Source organism: Daktulosphaira vitifoliae, unplaced genomic scaffold, assembly GCF_025091365.1.
Source record: "Daktulosphaira vitifoliae isolate Bord-2020 unplaced genomic scaffold, ASM2509136v1 Scaffold_1, whole genome shotgun sequence".
Taxonomy (NCBI): Eukaryota; Metazoa; Arthropoda; class Insecta; order Hemiptera; family Phylloxeridae; genus Daktulosphaira; species Daktulosphaira vitifoliae.
Genome location: NW_026099572.1, coordinates 77,655,967 through 77,678,612, shown reverse-complemented (window position 1 = coordinate 77,678,612; position 22,646 = coordinate 77,655,967). Strand labels below are relative to the sequence as shown.

Genomic DNA, 22,646 nt, shown 5'->3' with positions numbered 1-22,646 from the left:
TTCACAATTTTTGTATTTATACATATATAAGTAGGTTTCAGAAAAGTTTAAAATTAAAAGTCACATGATAGTTTTAAACAGTTTTGACTTATTGACCCAAATTTAGGAGACCTTGAAAGAGCCAATTCCCTCCAAAATCCTAGAGTAACTATAAATATAGTTTATGTTTTACATATAAACATATAAATCACATAAATCCAACATTAAACAATACATCAGATGATAAATACTATCTTGGAAAAGAACAATAGTTCAACACAGGGTAACTATAATAGTATCTAGCTTAGGGTCCAACACTTAATATTTATGAATAGGTATTAGTATTGAAAAATAAATTAAGTAATAAAAAAAGCAATACAATTATTTTATATTAACAATTTTATAATAATTATAATTAAGCTTATGAAAAATTACTACATTTTATGAATAATCTAATAAATAATTATAAATCAATAAATCTTATTTACAACCAGCTTACTTTAAAAATATTATATTATTTATGGGCAATATACATACTGTTAAAATATTAACAGCAGATTAATATATATGTGAGAATAGTCAATATCTAACATTACATAATAATGAGTACTGACAAGATTTTTCTAATTATACTTCAGTAATAAGATGTTGAGAATTTAAATAAAATAAAAATCAATAGCAAATTTTTAAGTACATAGGCACATAATATTGGATAAATTGTTCAAATTAAATAATATTTAAGAGAAAAGATTTATATAATTATGAATAAATAATATAATTTATAACTCAATTAGAAAAGATTTTTCTGTAAAATGTGTCACATATGAACACATAATTAATGAAAATATTATTAAAGAACACAACGAGAAATTTAAGTTACATAAAATTAAAAAGCACGTTCTTCAATTTGTTTTTGAAGCTCTTCTATTTTAGTTTTGCGATGGTGTAACATTTTCTTCATAACATGGTTATCATTTTCTAGTTTAGCAATTTTTTCAATCATACTTTTGCTACTTGCAGCCTAATAAAAAAAAATATATTTTATTATTTCAATAGTTAATTAATCAAATGTATATTTACCATAGCACTACTGACAACACTTTGTTCTTCAATAGTTTGAGTTGATTGTTCCGATTTTCTAACACTTGTTATTTCTTTTAATCGTCTCAACTCTTTTCGCATCATATGATTCTAAAGAATTGATAAAGTCAATATTAATTATTTATAAAATGATGAGAACTAATATAAAGTTAGTTCTAAGCAGGGATTGAAAATCTAATGATATTGATATTCTAAGTATTTCAAAGCTTGAAATAAGGGGAAACAAAGGAAATTTATTTATTTTGCCTTATTTATAAAAATTAACAGAAAAATAAATATAGCTTAAATCTTAATTATTTGAATTTTTATTTTACAAACTAAGATCTAGGAAACATCTTTTTTTAGACACAAACAAAACTTAGGCATAAATAATAAAAAATAGGTTCATATATTATGTATTTTTTTTTAAAAATATAATTTCTTTAAGATGTTAAAATTAATATTCCAATACATTGCTCTGAAATTGAAATGATGTTCCTACAAGAAATGTAATATTTTATAAAGTTTCTGAAATTTATCATTTCATAATATTGTAATGAAACTAAAATAAACTGAATTCAATTGTTCAATTCCAAAATATAATGGAATTATACTTTTGAACACTAAAAATAGTAACTTATCCAGTAATCCGTTTTTAAATATTTAAAAATAAAATTAAATACCTCTTCTCTAACTCTTTTGTATACATGTTCTAATTCTTGATTTCTATTTTTGAGTTCATCAGTATTGGTTTTAGATAGTAATTCTAATGTAGAAATTTTAGCGTTTTTGTCAACAATACATCTGTTTAGCTGTTGTATATCTTCTTTTAAAGATTTTTCTACATTTCTGGAAGTTTCTGTAGAGTAATACAAATACAATTATTTATTTATATTATATATTATATATTTATATTATAATATTCAAAGCTAACCTGTTATTTTTTTATGTTCATTTAACAGTTCCAAGTTTTTATTATGAACATTTCCTAGTTCGGCTTTTAACTGCTTTATTTCTTTGTCATGTTGTAATATAACTTGACCTTTTTCTTTTCTTAATTGATAAATACTTTGTTGATAGCTACAAATTTCTTCATTTAGTTTTTTTACATCATCATTTATATTTTTAAATTGATCACATTTAGTCCTTAGAAAATCTATTTCTTGTATTAAAACTTCATTTGCTTTTCTCAACTCATCTTCTTGATTCAAGAATTCTAACAGCTTGTCATCTTTAGATTTCAATTCAATTAACATTGACTCACACTCGCTGTCTAAATTGTTATTTTGACGTTTAAGTTCTTCCAATTCTTCTTCTAAGCATTCACATTTAGTTATCTGAGATTGAATATCTTCAACAAGAACAGATAAATCAGCACTAGATTTTAATATTTTCCTTAACTTATTTGTGATCTCATTTAGTTCAATGAGATCACTATCTTTGATTTTAGACTTCATTTGATAATTTTCTATTTGATCTTCTTTAAACTTAATTGTTTGATGACAATTTTCTAATTGATTTTCAAGTAAACTTATTTTTATTGTGTATGTTTCAATTTCTTTAGCAAGCAAAGAACATTGATCCACAGTTTTATCTAGTTTAGTCTTCAATTCTAATTCAGTAATTTCTTTTATTTTATTTTCAGTTTTAAGATTATGAACATCATGTTCAAGTTCAGCAACTTTATTATTTATAGTATTATCATTTATTGGTAAATTTTGAATTTTCTGTGAGAGTAATTTATTTTCTTCAAGAAGTTGATTATAATTTTTAGTTGCTTCTTTAAGTAATTTTTCAGTGTTGTATAATTTTTGCGTTTTGTCATTTAACTCTAATTGTAGTTCATCAATATTTTTACTATTCATATTCAAAATTTCTTCTCGTTGTATACTGTTTTTTTCACATAATGCTTCATATTCCTTAGATTTCAACTGAAGATCTTCCACCAAAGTTTTTATATCATTTTCTTTTTGTTCTAAAACAGATTTGAGACAAATGGCTTCTAATTGGGCTTCTTTCAATTTGTTTTCTAAAACAGTATAATAATTTTTTTGATCTTTATACAAGCTACAAGATTCATTATACATACTAGTAAGATCTTCAACTTTTTTTTCAAGATCATTCATAGTTTTTTCTGTGTTTAATTTGAAAAATTCAAATTCATCAGATAAAATTTGGTAATTTTGTTTATTTGTATTATTTATATGAGCTTTTAGTTCATTCAGTTCATTAAAATAGTTCAAAGATTGCGTTTCAGCTTTAATAGCTCTTTCTTTTAATTCTTTATTTTCAGTTTCTTTACTAGGATAACTGTGTTTTTGAGATTTCAACTCCTCTAATTCTAAGCTTAATTTTTCATTATCAGATTCTACTTGTTCTTGCCATTCTTTTGCTTTTTTAATGTCTTCTTGAAGTTGTTTTATTTCATCTTCATATTGTTGTTTTATTTTTTTATGTTCACTAATTAAATCAGAAACAATCTGTTGTTCTTTGGTCATAATTAGACTAACAAATGTATCTAATAAGTCTGTTAAATTGTGGTGTGTTAGAATTCCTGTAATCTTTCCTGGTTCAAGAAGATTAATTTCATTAACAATATTTTTCTTTCCATTTCGTAATTCTAAATCTATGTCTAAATTCTGATGAATTTGATCTTTTAAAGTTAGATTGAGGTTTTCTAATTCAGCATACTGTTGTTTTAATTGTTCTAAAGTAACATTCAAATTTTCTACTTCACAACATTTTTCTTTTAAATTATTTTCTAATAAAGACAGTTTTTCATCTGATTCCTTATTTGTTTTATTTATATATTCTATTTTATCCTGAAGATCACACATATTTTTTTCTAGATCAATATTAGTTTTTTGAAGCGAGCTAACTAAATTCATTTTGTCTTCTAAAACTTTACGTAAAGTTTCAATTTCTAAATCAATTTCTTCAACTGGTGTTCCTGGTTGAATTTCACAGTTAAGTTTCCAAGAAGCATCGTCTAATGTAGAAATATCATCTTCTAATAACATACGCTTTGTTCTTAATTGTTTCTCGCATTTATTTCCCGATATCATGGCAGAATTTAATTCCGTAAGTTTCAATTTAATTTCATGCACATAATCAACAAGAGGATCAATTAATTGATTTCTTGTATCAGCTTCATTACAAATTTTTTGTTCGTTTATATTTGACATAAGAGTTTGTAATTCATTACGTACATCATTAATCTCAGAGCATTTTATACTAAGTTCTTTATTTAAACAGTTTAATTCAATATTAAGATTTTCGATTGTACTTTTAGATTTTACCAAACTTTTCTCTGAATCACTTACCTTGCACAAAAGTTTTTCACGACTATCTAATAATTCTTCTACTTTATTTTCTAGAATTTTAATTTGCTCTTTAGCAACATTAAGTTCATCAGTAGTGTTTATTAGCACTTCTTTAACCTTATTCAAATTTAATCTTAATTCTGTTTTTTCATCAATTAATAATTTTTCAGTTTCCTGCTTTTTCTCTAGTTCTAATTTCATTGAATCCATTTCATCATTTAATGCTACTAAAACATTATCTTCAAAATCATCAACTCTGTTGAGGAATGAATCATTTCTAGAACATAAAAATTCTAAATTTTTCTTGTATTCATTTAGTTCTTTACATTTTGTCTGGTATTTGTCTTGTAGAATTTGTTCATTTTCATTTTTTTTTAATAAAAGCGCCTCAAAAGTTTCTAATTTACTTTGAGTTTCAGTAATATCACGTGACTTAGATACATACTCTTCTTCTAATCTTTCATATTCTAGTTGCAGGGTTGATTCCATTAACTGTTTTTGTAAATCTGCAATTTCTCCTGTTTTAACAACAATTTCTTCTCTCAAATTTGATTCAATATCAATTTTACTAGCTAAAAATAATTCTATGTTATTAGACAATTCTATAAAATCATTAATTAATTTTTGGTTATTGGCAGTTTGCAGCTGTAATTTTATATCAGAATGCTGTTTTTCAAAATAATATTGTTTTGACATATCAAATAGTTTTTCATTGGTATGATTTAATTCCTTTTGAAGATCAGTTATTTGATTAGTTAAAATTATAAATTTACTTTGTAAATGTTCACAATTACAATGAATTTTTTTAATGTTTATTAGTTCTTGTTCCAAATGTTTACATTCGACTTCGAAAGCTAATTTTTCACAGTTAACACGGTTCACTTCATTAGTTTTAGATTGTAGTTTTAATTTAGTGTCATCTAATTCAGCTACTATGTTTGATTTTTCTAAAATTTCAGATTGCAATTTTTGGTTTAATTTCTCAAATGAAATAATATTTGCTTGGATTTCATTTTCCATACTTTCTATTAATGTTTGAACTTCATTTTCTTTAGCAAAAGCTTCATCTAAATCAATTGTCTTTGCTTGTAATTGACTTTGAAGTGAGTGATTTTTACTTTTTTCGGTTTCTATGTCTACTTTTAAATCAGTAATAATATTGTTTAATTGATTAAATTGTTCTATGTATTTGTCAATTTCAGATTTTAAGTTATCGTAATCAGCAAGCAAAGATGATTTTTCAGCAAGTTCAATATTTAATTGTTCAATAACAATTTTGTAGTCAGAGGCAATTTCTTTTTCATTTATAGTTGATTGAATTTCAGTATATTTTGAACAAATATCTTCTAACTCATTAGACTTATGTAATAAATTGTTTCGTAAGTCACTTTCAATTATTAATTTAGCTTCTAAATCTGACTTCAATTCATCGATAATAGAAGTAAGCTGATTAATCTGTTCTAAATTATTGCATTTTTCAAGCAAGTTTGAATTGGTGCTTTCCAATGTAGATATTAAGTTATTTTTTTCATTTAATTCAATTTTAACAATTTCAAACTCTGATTTCAACTTTTCTATATTTAAAACATAACTATTACACTTATTGTTCAAACTGTCTATTAAGTTTTTAACATCATATAATTTTGAATGAGCTTTCTCAAGTTCAAGAGATATACTTTGCAACTCACACTTTACATTATTTTCATAAGACATATATGCTTCTAATTCTGTTTTAAGGGTATCAATTATTTTGAAAGGCTGTTCAATTTTTTCTGAAGATACATCAGGATTTTTTGTTTTGGATTTGTATACACTATTTTCTGATTCAATATAACTTGACTGTAGTATTTGATGATAAATATCTTCAATTATTTCTTCGATCATAGATTGAGACTCGTTTATGCGAGTTAAAGAATTATCAAATTTATTAGATTCATCATCAAATTCAGTAAGAACAAAAATATTAGAATGATTATGAACTGATTCAGAGCTATTTAAGTTTTTATCTAATCCTTCATTTAAACTATTTTCTCTTGAAAGATACGATTTTGATTCATCCAGAATATTACAATTCTTAGATAAAGATTCATTACTTTCACCCTCAATATTTAATGAATTTAAATCTGATTTGTTTATCAATAGTTGGATAGAATTTTGCATTTCCTTAATTTTATACAGAGCACTTTCAAATTTTGAAGATTTAGATGATAAATAATTTTTAAGCCAATTTACAATTTCAGGATTGTCAATTGATTCATAATTTACTTTGGTGTTTGATTGAATTATTTCTTTTATATCTTCACACTTAATTAACAACTGATTTTTGCATTTTTCATGTGCAGTTATTATATCTAGTTTATCTTCTAGTTTAATTTTTAATTCTTGAACTTCGTTTTTTAATTTTTTAGTAACTAAATCAGAGTTTGATTGAATCTCATTAAGTTTACACAATGTATCCTCTAAATTTTTGGATACAATATCCAGTTTTGTACTTTTGTTATTAGTAACATTCATTTCTTTTTGTAAAGATTCATTGAGATCCATATTTATTAGTTTTAAATTTTTATTTTGAGTTTCCAGTTCATTGTTAATAGCCTTATATGAATTAAACTCTTCTTGGATCGATTCCATTTTGGAAAATTTAATTTTAAATAGCTCAACAAGGTTATCTATGGTTAAATCATCAAATGTTTCAATAAATGATAACAAGAGTACATTTTTTTCTTTAAAGTCATCTGTACAATCATTATTTGACCTAATTTCAAATAATGAAATATCTTTAAGGAAACTATCTAGATTTTCTGAAACCACAGTTCTAATTAATGTAATTTTTTCATATGTTTTAGCAAGCTCTTCTTTTATTTTTAAATTTTCATTGGAGAGATTTAAAATATTATTAGTTAGGCTTTCAAAATGTGTATCTGTAAATTTAATTAAATTGTTCACATCTACAAGTTTTTCAACTTCAATATAATGTAACTGATTACAATTTTTTTTTATGATAGATTTTATATTCATTTCAATTGTATTAAGTTCGGATTGTAAATTACAATTTTCATTTTTAAGTTCTGAAATTATTCTTAAATTTTCAGAATTTAGTGATTTGAAATTATTGTTTTCATCTATCAGAGTATAATTTTCTAGTTGTAGTTGATTAAGAGCATGATGAGATTCTCCTAAAAGAAGATCCAACTCGCATATTTCTTTCTTTTTCAATACACAATATTCATGATCAGCTAAAAATTGTATAGCAAATTGAAGTGATTTTATATCTGTTATATGTTTCTGGGCTTCAGATAATTTATTTTCAAGAGCTAAATTTTGGGATAATTCAACTTTTAATTGTGTATCTTTTTCAGATAATTTTGATTTGATAATTTCAAATTCATTTATATAATTAGTATGTTGTTGTGACATATCTTTAATTTTCATCTCAAGTCTTTTGATTTCTTCATATTTTTCAGTCATATCAGAGTTATTAGCAATGAATTTTTTTAATTGATCATCTTTCATTAAAAGTTCCTCTCTTATTTCCTATAAATTTAATAGTAAAATAAAATAATTGTATAGTTTAAGCATTATTTTATAAAATAATTTAATAAAATTATATACAACCATTAGACCTATTTATTAAAACATTATTTTATAAAAGTATACATGTGGGACAGTTCATTACATCTTATAATATGTGAAATATACCTACATCTATATAAATTAAAATGACTAAAAAATAAGCGGTAATACATGGGCTACTAGATGTTTTTTAAGTATCCCAAGGATGCTATAGGAATAGTAATGTGTTTTTTAAATAATATATTATAAATTTTTTTGTCAACTAGGCACTAATAAGTTCAATAAGTATAACTTCGAGGTTCAGTGCAAAAAATAACTATTGAGAAAAAAAAAAAAAATTGGACATTTTTTCATTAGCATTTTACATTCTATAAACATTTACTTGTTTTTTAAAATATACTATTTGGATTAAGGTTTATTAATACAAAAGGTAAATGAAAGTCAAATTTAAAATTTTTTTCTTTTATACATAGGAAATTAATAAAATAAATAATAGTATTGATTAAAAAAAAAAAAAAAAAACTCTAATATATTGTTTTATACACTGGAAATAACTAATATAATTTAAAATAATATAAATTCATTTTAAGTGAATTTTTCTCATAGAATTAAAAAGTATTTAAACCTTTATACTTTTTGTACAGTAATAAATTCTATATTTAAACCCAACATACCTTAATTATATTTAAAAGTTCTTTTTCTCGGTTTTCATACTTTTCTTTTTGTACTTCAGCAACAACTTCAATGTCTCTTTTTTCATTTTCAATTCTTGTAACTGATATTCTGAGTTTTTCTATGATCTCAGAAGAAGCATCTCTTTCAGCTTGTAATTCTTCAATTTGTTTTTTCAAGTTTTTCAAATCTTTAAGTTGCTCATTCTTTGGTAAAATTTAATAAATTATTATTATTATTATTATTAATATAACAAAACTTACGTTTTCATGGAACATTTGCTTTTCTAATGTAGTAAATTCTCTAAGTTCATTATTTTCCCTCATACTCATTTCAAATAAACTTTTATAATTGTTAACACGTTCCCTTAAAATTTTTCTTGGAGTTTCACAAACACCAGGGGGTCTAAAAAAAAAAATTAAAAACTAATTAAATCAAAAAAATTATTTAAATTTAATTTCACGTCTTCAAACTTACGGAGATATACTACTGATTTCAGTATTACTAATAGAAGGATCCTGGTCTATAACTATTTTACAATCTTCTTCCCTTATTAAATCCCATTCAAATGGTTCCAAAGGAGTTTTAAAAGTCTCTAAATTAATATGTAACATTTACATAAAAATTAAAAAAAATAATAATTTTTTTTTTAAATGTAATCAATTAATGATTATTACCTTTATTTGTAACTCCAAAGTTTGAAGGTACACTAGGACGTGGTAAATTAACATCTTCTTCAATAGTTTCAAGAATGCTATTAGAAGATAATGTACTGTCAAGTTTTCCACCCCATGTGCGTCTACGGTTAAAGCCTCTCTAAAATTAAATTTATGTCATTAAAAAATGTAATAATATACAGTACATAATTAATATATTACTGTACATTAACATAGTACATTTAAATATCATGTAAAATGTGAAAGAATCAAGTGTTTTAGTTTATTTTTAAAAAAAAACTTCTTTCTTAATTCGCCTATAATTTATAATAATATGACATTTATAACATTTCAATATTTTAAAATATTTCTTAGGTATCATTTAGAAATAAAATAAAAAATATCAAGTTTTCATGAAGTTTAAAGAATTTGAAACAAATAAAATTAGTAGTCTTATTTTAATTTAAATAAAGTTAAATTCTAGCGTTGTAGAGTGGAGGCATTATTTTAGATTAGCAATGAACTAAAATTACTGTCATAAAATTTTTTCATAACTATTTGAAAAAAAATTAAAATTTTTTTTATCATATTTACCAAAAATTACATGATTTTTAACTGAAGAGATCAATTACTCATAGAAGACAAATCATTTGAATTTTATTCATTTTTTAATTATAAAATATATTGAACAAACTTTAATTTGAAATGGTAAATAAAAAATGGTACAAATATTTCATTAATATGCTAAAAACTACAAAATCAACAATTATAATGAAAATTGTATGATTTTAATGTCCGATAACTCCTAAAAATCTATATTTTGGACAGTTTTTTCTATTTATATTTTAAAGTGAATTTTATTAACTTTAATTTTAGATAATTTAAAAGAAGTACAGTAGAGTCTTGCTAATCCAGACAATTTATATTTGTACTTTAATACTCCTTTATAATGTATCTATACATACACATAAATATTATTTATATCAATGTTGATTGTATAACATAATTATGTTATACAATTATTGTAGGTACATATATGTAGGTACCTCTACGAAATATTCGGTAATACCCATGATTAAGATATGGTATTTTCGATTACATATTGTGATATTGTTTCGTTTAGTGGTGATTGTGTATTCATGTCGACCGTTACGTTTATTTTTTCCTCCGCTTATTTTAAAAACAGTGTAACAACTTCGGTTAAACGTAAGAGAGTGATAGTAGCTATGGAACAAAAACTCCAAGCTTTATTACGTATTGATGCTGGTGAATCACTAACAAAAATCGCACAAGAGTTAGGAGTGGGTAAACAAACCGTTTCTGATTGAAAGAAAAATCGAGTAGAAATTGAAAATTTTTGTGCCAAAATGGTGAGCGTGGACAGTTTAGGTAACAGACGCACGTTAAGAAAACCAAAAAACGAAGCTTTGTACATTTGGTTTTGTCAACAATGTGAACAGGCCTTCCGTTGTCGGGTATAATGTTACAAGCTATCGCGATTAAATTTTTTAAAGAAAAATTGAAAGGAGATCCTACATTTACTACTAGTGTAGGATGGTTGTTACGGTGGAAAATCAACATGGCATTGGTGAACTTGGTGTAAGTGGTGAAATTTGATCAGGTGATAATGTTGCAAGTGAAGACTTCAATAACAAATTTGAAAAGTTTGTTAGCGATCAAAACCTAATACCTTGTCAAATATTTAATGCTGACGAAAGTGGGTTGAACTACAAAATGATCCAAAAAAAAAACATTAGGTTCAAAACTTGATTCTGTAGCCAAAGGTCGCAAAGTGAAAAATGAATGAATAACTTTACTTCCTTGCAGTAACGCTTCTGGTGATTTAAAATTTCCACTTTTGGTGATCGAAAATCAACTAAGCCTAGAGCTTTCAAAAACGTTACTATGAGTGCACTTCCAGCTTAATACACTTCACAAAAATCTGCTTTGATGAACGGAAACATTTAAAAAAAAATGGTTTTTTGAGAAATTTGTGCCTACAACAAGGGAATTTTTGAAACAGAAAAAACTTCCAGAAAAAGCTGTATTGCTTATAGACAACGCTTTGTGTCACCCTAGTGAAAATAAATTACGAGATGGTGAAATTTTTATGATATTTTTGCCGCCTAACGTGACGACATTGATACAATAAATGAATCAAGGTGTGATTGAAACGACAAAATGGCTTTACAGAAAAAAGTTGATCATGTTTCTTTTAGAGCAACAAGAAGTGAACCCGTTAGTTAACTTTATGGATTTTTTTAAAAAAAGTAACAATAAAAACTGTTCTTTATTTAGTTGCAGAAGCGTGGGAAAAAATTAAGCCAGAAACACTTCAAAAAAGTTGGACAAAATTGTGGCCTAATATTCCTCCAGAAAACTATGGACAAAATGAAACAACTTCTAATGAGGACATTGATTTCATTCAAGTTTTTAGAGAGTTGAAAGTTTGTGCCGACGTGGAAAAAAATGATATTTCTGAATGGATAAACAGTGACACCGATGTTGGTCATCATGTTCTTAGTGAAGATGACATCGTAAATGCATGTATTGAAAACACAAAAATTGACAGTTCAGAAAATGAAGATAATAGTACAGATCAATTAACAGGCCCGACACATGGTGAAGCCAGTGCAATGCTGGAGCAGTTGATGACTTACTTTGAGACACAAAGTTAAACAACTTCTGTTGAGCTATTAACTTTAAGACATCGCACTGCGAAAGTACTTTATTTTTCATTAATACAAAACAATATGACGGATTGTTTCAAGTGAGTCCATCCAGTCTTATTTTTTTTTTTTTAAATTTCAATAAATTTGTATTGTTTATGACCACTTAATAATAATAAAATTATGTAATGTAAAATTGTAAATAAAATTAATTTTGAATTTGTATAAAGACATAAGATGTTTTTTGTAAATATATATATGTGGGAAATGCAAACAGACAATTACAGGAACAGAGCAAAGACGCAATACTATTATTTAATTTATATATATATATATAAATTAATACACAAAAACTCTATTAAATGTTAACAAACAAAAATAACACATATATTTAATTACACACGAAAACTCTATATAAAATATTCACACAACACAAAAATATTATATAAAACAGAACACACATATAAAATAAAGAATATACATAGAGATACGTCTTAGACGACTCACGATTTGACTTAATTTTCCCTTCTTATAATACTTGATACCACTATCTATCTCCAGACCCTGGAAGTGGTGCCATCTAGATACCAATGGTACCCACAAATATTAGTAAGTTAAAAAAACGTTCTTCCGTTTAATCCGGATTACCGATAATCCGGCTAGAGTTCAGTCCCATCTAGTCCGGATTAGCGAGACTCTACTGTACATCTTTTTGGAACATTATAAAATATTGAAATAAATTTGATTTCATAGTTATTTTGTTTCCAAGTACATTGGTCAATGATTTGATACATTTTTAAAAAATTTATGTTGAAAATACGATACTTAAATACCATTACTGAAAATTGTATTTTAAAACTATCAAATATATCAAAAACGATATGATTATCTACTTTAGAGGCCTATTACTCATAGAACACACATTGTCGGAATGTATTTCATTCCGATTCAATTTATACATTAAATAATATATTATTAAATATATAGAATATGAAAAAATGACTTAAGCAAATTTGCTTGAAAATATTAACATTTTGCTTGATTTTGGTAATAATTATTAGCCTTTTTCAACAAGATTTTATAATAATACAGAGTTTTTTTTTTTGTAAAATTGTGCTTTTAGTGATTTTTAGGCACTTAGCTAAAGGCCTAGATGAAGGGTTACACCTATCATAAATTTAAAATTCTAAAATTACTCTAGTTTGGGACCTCTCTTCAATACAAAATATAGTTATTTTTAAAGTTACTAATACTAGAAATTATGTACATTTAAGTAAATTTAAAGAATATTGTATATTAAAAATTTTTAATTTTAAGAATAATTAGAATATACTTAAAATGAATCTCTGTATAGGATTTTACTCATAAGAAACAGTGTGAAGGAAAAGCCTCTAAAGTTTTCATTGGACACAAATTATGTAAGATTATAAAAAGAGCTATTTAAAGTTGTAAATAAAAAAGTTGACTCAAGCTTGAAAATTTTAAAGGCTAAAATATTTCTTAATATCATTTCTTGTTAATCACCAAAGTTAGGCAAATTGGCTAATTTGACTTAATTAATACTATCATAATTTTTATGTTTTTTCATTATATTTTTAAAAAGTACATAAAGGACACAAAGCAAAAATTGATAATATAAATATTAAATAAAGTAATAAATTTTGATAAAATAAATGAATAGTTTCAAAAATAATTATTATGTGTATTCAAACTTTTAGTTTGTGATATATATATGGAAAACAAAAGAATTACTTTTAATTGAGGTTGATCTTTAGTTATTACTGATGAAGTTATCATATTTTTTTGTAAACGCATGATACGTTCTTTGAGTTCTTCATTTGTCCGTTTTTCTTCTTGATATTTGTATTTTATTTCATTTACTTCATCATTTTCATTCTGGTTTTGTTTCATTCCTTCTAACTCTTTATTAAGTTTAGAAATTTGAATTCTGTATCGTCTTAGAAGAGTTTCGTCTGACACATTTTCATTAACTTTAGCAGAATTTTTAATTTTTTTTGCTCTTGAAGCAAAACTGTTTAAAAATGTATTTATTTTTTATTAAGTCTAAATTTGTTGAAATAATAATTAATACCTTAATGTATTGAGTGTTTGATCTTCAACAGCTAAAGTAATTGTACATATAATAGCTGTTAATGAATTTCCCCCAAGTGAAGTTTGGAGTATTCTAGTTAATTTACTATCCCGAAAATTAACATGTTGAGAACTTAAACAGATTTTTTTTATTAGTATTACAATATGAAACATTCAAAATAATGTAAATTACCCATCTTGACATTCACTGAGTTGTTGAATGACTAGACCTAAAGTTGTTAATGAACTATTTATTTTACAGCCTTCTTTGAACCTTTCAATAGATGGTTGTGTTTGACTCGTTTTTTCTGATCCAGCTAAATCAACTAAATTTATAACTGATTGTTGGTACGCACCATCACAATCATCTTCAATGTTGCGACTTTCTAATATCTAGCAAGTCAAATTAACTAGTTAAAGTAATTATGTTTATTTGAATAGTAATCAGAGTAGGTGTACTTCAAGACATGGCCAAATTAAAAAATTTAAAGAAAAACAATTGCATAATTAAAGTGTTAACACCAAAAAGATACTGGGTTATAATAACTTAATTTTTCAAGAGTAGGAAAAAAATGTTTATTTGAACCTTGTGGACTTATGACAACAATTAAATATTACTAAACCTGTTATCTTAAAAATATTATCATGATTTTACTTTATTTTGTAGCAATCATAAGTAAAAAATTTCTATTTATTTTTTAATTTATACAAAAACGATATATATTTAAAAATGTCCAATGGTAGTAGATAAAACATAGTTTTGATTATTACAACTAAATAATCATATTATTATTTCAAATTAAATTATTTATTAAGCCAATAACCCTAGCAAGCTAGGCTTTATTCATTTAAAAGAAAAAAAAATTACTTACTATACGAAATATAGTATGAGATCTTGATGATCGTTCATTCATGTTAGTTTCACCAATACTACGATTTTTTTCACCAATTTTCATTAAATCAATCACCTGAAATATTTGAAAATATGCACTTAAAAAAGTTTTCTATTAAAAAATGTAATAATTGTATTATTGTTTACAATTATTTAAAAAGAAAATGCGAATAATATTTTTAACTTTTCAATAATATTTATTAATTACCATTTGAGCATTTTGACAAACAACAGCTTTTAATGGAGTTATATGTAACCCATCTTTTTGAATCTCTATTTTTCTTGTTTGTGTTTTTAGATCTTTTTTCTCCAATAAATCTATTATTTTTTCATTGTAAATTTCTAAATAGCTAACCCTAAAATTATTTGTGAGAGTTAAACATATAATTTTGTTATTTTTATAGAGGTATAATAAGCATAATAATTTAGTTACTGGATAAAGATTTATCTAGAGATTTTATAATAAAAACTGTTTTCCCAACATAGATTTTTACACATTATGCTTTACTACTATTACATTTTTTAAATAATTTTAATATGACTGTAAGGAATTAACAGCCGGTCATAGAAAATATACCAAAAATAATGTGAAAAAAAGAAGTACAATATGGAATGGAAATCTATGATCCTAAGTGTCATAGAGACAAACCTTACCATTAGGCCACCCTGCATTTATGATTCAGATACCGATACACTTTATATAGATTGATAACATGATTTGCGGCTGAAAGAAGCACAGTACTATGTCAATTCTCATAAATAAATAAAAATAAAAATAGGGAACATGTATAAAACCAATAATTAATTTCTAAATAATTGTATTAATGCTTTAATGGAAGGTCATCTATAACAATGTTAAGCTTATAGACTACAAATTTTAGAAAATGATTCTGATTGCACTCTATAAAATCTATATCTATTCTAGTATATGTACTCCAGATAAAGGAACTATATTTCACATTTTTTATTTTAGAAAAAAGTTAGCAAAGAAAAAATATAAAAGCAGATATATTAAGAAATAAATTTTAATGGGAAAAAAGTATAAAAGAAAAGCAATTAAGAAATTACCTTAATAAATATTCTCTGCTAGAAGTGCTATTCATGGCGTCAAACATATAATTAACAGCTAATGGAATTATCCCAGGGCTCCAACTATCACCAGACATGGTAAAAGTTTTTCCCGAAGATGTTTGTCCATATGCAAACACAGTACCATTAAATCCTTGAACACCTCTATCAATTATTGGTCTGACAATTTCATCAAACACGTCATAGTTACTTATTTCAGGATCATAAACTCTATCTGTTGAAAAAAGTTTAATTTTAAACACAAGTGTATAGTACATTTATAGTTTTAAGGGATAAGGAAAAAATTATATTTTTAAAAAAAACAAACTTAATAGAATATGATTCTTTTAACATACAAAATTAATGAAACAGCTTTTTAATAAAAGAAATGTCCATATTACCAAAATTAAACTGATCTCCTTTTCTTTTCTCTGTAATGGGATCAATTTGTACAATACTATTGGATTCTATTTTCCAATAAATCCTTCCATCTAATTGCTCCTTATGGTTTAATGGCCGAGCTTTGATGACTACTTTTATGTTACAATTATCCATAGTGTTTAAGTTTTAAAACTTGTTCAATTGTATCCATAAAGTTAAAACAGTAAATAAAACATGATTTGAAATTGATATTTGAATACTGAAGTAAATATTGGATATCTTTTAAAAATTGAACATTAATTGTAACTACACATACTTCTCTAAGGAAAAGTTTAAGGATGATATTTGATTTTAAAATATATATTACTGTTACTTCATTTTATGTTATTGCAACACTACAGCTATTTTATTAGTAAACGGTTAAAACATTTGATTTTAAATAAAAGTAATTACAATAACATATAACCATAGTTCCGTTGATTTAGTTGAATTTAAATTAATTCAGTATCGCCAACTTAAAATTATTTCTTACTAATTTTTTGTCTGTGACATATTTTAGGTTAGGTTCTTATCAATTTTCTACAAATTGTTGAGTTCCCAAACAACCACAGATAAGAAAACAATAACGTTTCATAACATTGTAAATTTACGTTAATTTAATTTAATTTTAACTTAATACGTAATTACTATAATTATATGTGGACATATAAATAATTAAAAATAGTAAAATGTTTGACTTCTTTTAGGATGGTGGATATTTGCGACATTAATCAGTGAAGATCCACGGTCTATATAATTATATTATAAATTCACACCAGTGATAAGAAGAGTTTGCAGTTTAGTTTATTATCTATACCTGAATATACAAAAAACATAAGTTGTGCTATGTCTATAGACTTGTATCACAGAAAAGGCTATTTAAGTACCTATTCATTGCTTATTTCACAGATTAGAGATGACAACTTGTTATCAATCTGATAACTGTTACCATCTGTTATGGTTACTTTCAAAATATAAGATACTAACTCCGGCTCCCTTTCAATACGAATAAATCTTTCGCCTTTTACTAAAGATTTCCGTGGCGGGGAGCATTCAAAGGAGTCTAGATTTACAATTTTTTTAACAATGGTTACTTTCAAAATATAAGATACTGTTATTTTCTTAATAAAATGTTATCTTTGTATAAAACTCTTAATAATGGGTCACGGGGATTGCCACAAACTGATAATGCTCAGACATGATAAAAAAATCCTCCAAATACATTTACTCCGACAACAATTACTGCGAATACCTGGTTATAAAAATTGGCATTTTACTGCGACGATGATTACTCCGAATAGGACAATCAATTGATTGCTCCCATAGATCTTGTAAACACAGATAGGACATTCGTCCTACTGATATAGTCTTCACTGATAAAGCATAATGCCCTATCCATGTTTAAAAGATATATATTTACTACGAATATCGATATTTCATGAAATCGATTGAACAATTATCAAATTTCGGAGTAGATGAATATCGTACCAATATATTATCCGATGGAAAAAGATAACCCTTATCACTAATTATTTTATATTAATTATTATAATTAAAAAGTGTTATAATTGATTACTGTCTATTAACGAATAATCATAATAAAGACACTCGAATTGCATCCGATTTTCGATACGATAGGTTCATTAAGGTAACGAAGGGAGCTTTAAACTAAAACAACCCCATTTGTATAATTGGTGTAAGCCCTTAAAAAGTATTTTTTTGAAGGAGGAAGAAGAGCGATTCCAAATTTCAGACTTAAAATCTTTTTTGTCTCTCCTATTAGTGCCCATTATTATAACTTTTAATTAGTTATAGTTTTTCATTTGTTAATTGGTAAAAAAAAATATAGGTGTGCATGTCACTGATGGATAGGATTCGTCATTAAACAGATCTTTTATAAAAGTAATCGGTATCCCATTCTCTTAAACTGTCATTCCAATTAGTGTCGTATAAAATCAAACAAAAATATGATTTAATATCATTTCATTGTTTAAAGGTGAACAAGGAAATTAATTAAGTCCAATTTGGATTCGATCTTTTGATTGGCCACAATCTGAAGAGACCTGAGGGAGCTTAGTCTCCTAAATTTCTGCCATAAAATATACCGCGAAAATTAATTAATTTGTATTTCTTGTTGTATAGAAATATTTTTTTCGATTAGGTAAAAAATTATGTAAATTAGAGTTCCCAAATATTTTGTTACAATACTCGGACACTGGTCAATTTAAGTAAACGCAAGACAGTTATAAGTTAACAGTCGCCAATAGTTTATGATAAATCATAAATTTACTTAACTCTTCTGTTAAGATAATTAGTTATAAAATTAACTAATTCGAGTTGAAAATATGCAGTTGATTCAGTAAAAAATGGTTGAGTATGTTGAGTATTTGTATGTGGATTACCTGAAGTTTTGTCAGTTGTACGCATAGAGTTAAATATTTTAATTTATAATCATAACTGGTAATCAAACAATTATTAATTTTTCCTCATTAAATGGAAATAAAATATAATAATGTAATATTAAAAATTTTATATATAAANTCAAACAATTATTAATTTTTCCTCATTAAATGGAAATAAAATATAATAATGTAATATTAAAAATTTTATATATAAAATTATATATATATATAAAATTTGGCATTACATTTTCACAAAATATAGTATATTACATTATTATACATATAATGAATTAAAACATTTACCCTTTTGTATAAATATATTTTATAACTATAACTTTTCAATGAATTAATTCGTGACAATGCTATTTTTGTGTGAAAATTCTCGATTTTATTTTTTACATTTTTAACTTTATAATGCTATAAATTATTGAAAAGTGTATGGATCAACACAATTTTTTATGAGAAATAATATTTTTTAATAATCCATTTTTCATTCGACATACTTTATCTTAATCAGGATATTAATAAGGAACTAGCAGATCATGTAGCTTTTGGAATAATACACCAATTTTTTAAAATTGAACACTATCTAAAGATTTGCATCGAAGCGTTTTATTTTGATAGTGATTTTAATCACTGTCAGATATCATTATACTTGATCCAACTGTGCTGCGACCCCCTGCGCTGGGTTTTTTTTTTCTACCCCCGGCATAATGTGGACCGCTCTAGAACTTCCGTTAGGTATTGCTTCAGGGCAGCCCACGCTGTTTATAAACCTCACACCGCCGTGTTGTGACTCAGCCCGAAATTAATCAAGAGCTGAGTCAAAACACGACGTGGCCTCCCCCGTTATCCGGACCCCAGAATGGGGTCCGTTGCCCAGGCCGCACCACGTGGAGATGGGGGTAGGACTTTGCTAAGTGGAAAACGAAACACATATAAACAAACAGACATAAACACTGAAAACGAAACGACCTGGTAAGTCAGGCCTATTTTGTTTTTCTGGGACGAACCTTTGACAGGTGAACCACCCTGTACATGCCCCCGCTCCAATAACGCTTTCGCGTAAGCCGAGCAATGACCGCTACCCGGGTGTTGCGCTGAGCCTCCGGGCCGCCTCTCACAAAGCACACAGTGTGGTGGAGCCGTGCAATTGCTCACACGGTGATCCGTCGCTCCGCATGACAAGCAAAGGGACGATCTGTTAGGTCCATTGTATTCCCGAGCGAAGTGGCCATACCCATGTCATCGGAAGCACCGCTCTAGGCGAAACCGGAGTCTCACCTGGCAGCGCACCAGGCCAACGAGCACCCGTCCTACTCGGTCTAAATGTAGTCCGAAAGCCCTCTTTGCCTAAGCGTAGGTAAGAGCTTGGCTTTAGTCGTTGGCTTTATCTCTTCATCCGTCGGGGAATGAGCTGCGAGCGGCCGCTCCCGCGCCTTCCTCCGTGATGCTACAACCGAACGGGGCCCAATCCCCTGTTGTATCGCAACCGACGAGGGGGGGTTATCGAGCTCCCGTTGCTCTCCTCGTCTCCTCCGCTTCTTCTTCTTTTTCGGTCGTAGGTCCCAACCTCGTCGCTAGCTACATCGTCATCAAAAATTCTAGCTTGTCGTTTTGCCAGGGTGACGCAAAACTCCAGACATCCCATAAATCGGCTTCTACTAATGAAGCGACCTACAGGGAAAATGTTTTCGCCGTCCTTCCTGCTGTCTATGAGTAAGTATGGTAGGCGCTCAGACCACGGTTTAATCTTTTCCCAAGTGGGATTAACCTTCCAGTCGTCGATCATAATCTCGAAGTCGACCACGTCGTCCTCCGTTAATGATCGCTTGGTGTCGACCAGAGTGAGCCCGCTACGTTGGGTCCGGTTTTGGAACCTTTCCCACTCACTCCTGCCGCCCCCTGAGGCTCCGATACCTCTGGGGGGTAACTTTGGTCTTTGAATTAGAGGCCATAAGTGATTTTTGAGGTAAATTCTAACCTGCCTTTTTACTCTACCGCCAGAGGATCTGTTTTGTTTTTATATAAAGGAACGAAGTCCGAATATATAAAATCACTCTTGAAACACTACCGCTTATACGAACGCTTAGATATCATCTTATATCACGGCTACCCTGCATATCTGCAGGGTTAACAAGGGTCCAAGAGCAGGCACGTAGCCAGAAAATGTTTATTGGAGGGGCCAACAATTTTGGGCCCTTGTATCATTTTCCATAATTTGTTTACCATGAAAAGCTTGTGGGGGGTCCCTCCACTCCTCCTTAGACAGTATCCCATTCTATGAATCTTACAAGTTCAAAATTTGTGTTTATTTTTAAAAAATTGGTGGATTATTCCAAAAGTTACATGATCTGCTATTTCCTTATTAATATCCTGATTAAGATAAAGTATGTCGAATGAAAAAGAGATTATTAAAAAATATTATTTCTCATAAAAAAATTGTGCTGATCCATACATTTTTCAAAAAGTTATAGCATTATAAAATTAAAAATGTAAAATACAAAATCGAGAATTTTTACACAAAAATAGCATTCGGTAGCCATTTTCACCATGAAGGCAAAATTAACTCCGAAATTTTTTTAAATAAAATNCGGTAGCCATTTTTATCATGAAGGCAAAATTAACTCCGAAATTTTTTTAAATAAAATAGTACAATACGTTAGCTTTAATTTAAGATATAGATAGAAGTATCAGACTTTCTGGAACATTTTAAAAATTTAAGTGAAAAAAGTTAATTTTTTGTGAAAAAGTTGTCATTTTAAATCCCCCCCGTGGGCAGGTAAAGGGTCAGATTTATAAAAAAAATATATCAAATGAAAAGTAACGATATCATACATCTATATAAAAAAGTTATGGCAATTTTTGAGGGTAATGTCTTCGACTAGATACGATTTGTGATCTTTTGACGTATTACTGAAAGAAATGGGTTCAGTGAGAGCTGAGAAAAAGTGGTAACAGACACAAAAAAAAACACACCATAGTAAAAATAATACCTTCTCAGCTTTGCATCGAAGCTAATAAAATAATGATGTGAACATAAGCTGATTTAATTTTTCAACTTTTATTTTTAACTTTTAAGCTATTAAGAAAAAATAATTTATTCCTAAATACTAATAACAATTAAGTTATAAAAAATTTTAAAATAAATATAAATTATAAACAATGTAAAATTTATTTTATTTAAAATTAAAAACAATTCCTGCCTTTTTTTAGTCATATTTTAATTACTATTATTTAGAGCACGCAAATAACAAATTAACAAAAACAAATAAATTACCTATTGTAACTACTAAATTATAAAAAAAGAAACAAATTAAAGATAAGATTTATCAAAAAAATTTTCATAGAGTATACTCTATCGAATTTTGTAATCAACTAGATTCTAATCAATGCAGATACTTGGTAGTTTGTTATCATTTGTTAGACCAGAGTTAAAAAAAAATTACCTACAATCACGTTTGGAGTAATTGCTATTCCATTTATTATTACGTCTAGAACGTTATCTTTTTCAAATAACGTTTTCTATGAATATAAAAATGAAAATACAGCCATAATAATAACTGTATTACTCAATAGTAATCACAAATTAATAATAATTTCAATGTATATAAGGCCTAGCACGTTTTTGATAATTCGTAAAAATAATTGAATTTTAAATTTGGGGGGCCGGCTCTGGGCCACATTAAATTTAAGGGGGGCCAGGCCCACCCTTGTCTACGTGCCTGCTTATACTCCTCCCCTAATTTGGAGTTANCCAAGAGGCTCGCTGTCCGCGACCGCTTATTCGTCAATCCAAATGAATGGACTGCTTATTTCGC

At 26.9% G+C, this 22,646-nt stretch overlaps 1 protein-coding gene and 1 non-coding gene across 3 annotated transcripts; one reads left to right on the top strand and one right to left on the bottom strand.

The window, feature by feature from the left end:
* Positions 1–366: 366 nt before the first annotated feature.
* On the bottom strand, positions 367–16,831 carry LOC126895476 (kinesin-related protein 4). 2 transcript variants are annotated; one of them, XM_050667389.1, is made up of 15 exons: positions 16,405–16,831; positions 16,004–16,238; positions 15,144–15,291; positions 14,916–15,011; positions 14,237–14,436; positions 14,045–14,176; positions 13,705–13,984; positions 9,305–9,443; positions 9,105–9,222; positions 8,891–9,032; positions 8,630–8,833; positions 1,994–7,916; positions 1,743–1,918; positions 1,060–1,170; positions 370–1,000 (listed from the first exon to the last, which is right to left on the bottom strand). In XM_050667389.1, exons 1-15 carry the CDS (start codon positions 16,556–16,558, stop codon positions 866–868), a joined length of 8,193 nt encoding a protein of 2,730 aa, XP_050523346.1. In that variant the 5' UTR covers positions 16,559–16,831; the 3' UTR covers positions 370–865. The 2 variants fall into 2 exon arrangements, with proteins under 2 accessions (XP_050523347.1, XP_050523346.1); XM_050667390.1 differs by lacking the exons at positions 13,705–13,984; positions 14,045–14,176; positions 14,237–14,436; ... (2 more) ...; positions 16,004–16,238; positions 16,405–16,831 and adding an exon at positions 10,330–10,795 and having other exon boundaries at positions 367–1,000.
* Positions 16,832–17,406: 575 nt separating this feature from the next.
* LOC126897102 (U5 spliceosomal RNA) lies at positions 17,407–17,526 on the top strand. The gene has a single exon (XR_007702028.1). It is a non-coding gene; the product is annotated as a U5 spliceosomal RNA (small nuclear RNA).
* The last annotated feature ends 5,120 nt before the right edge of the window (positions 17,527–22,646 follow it).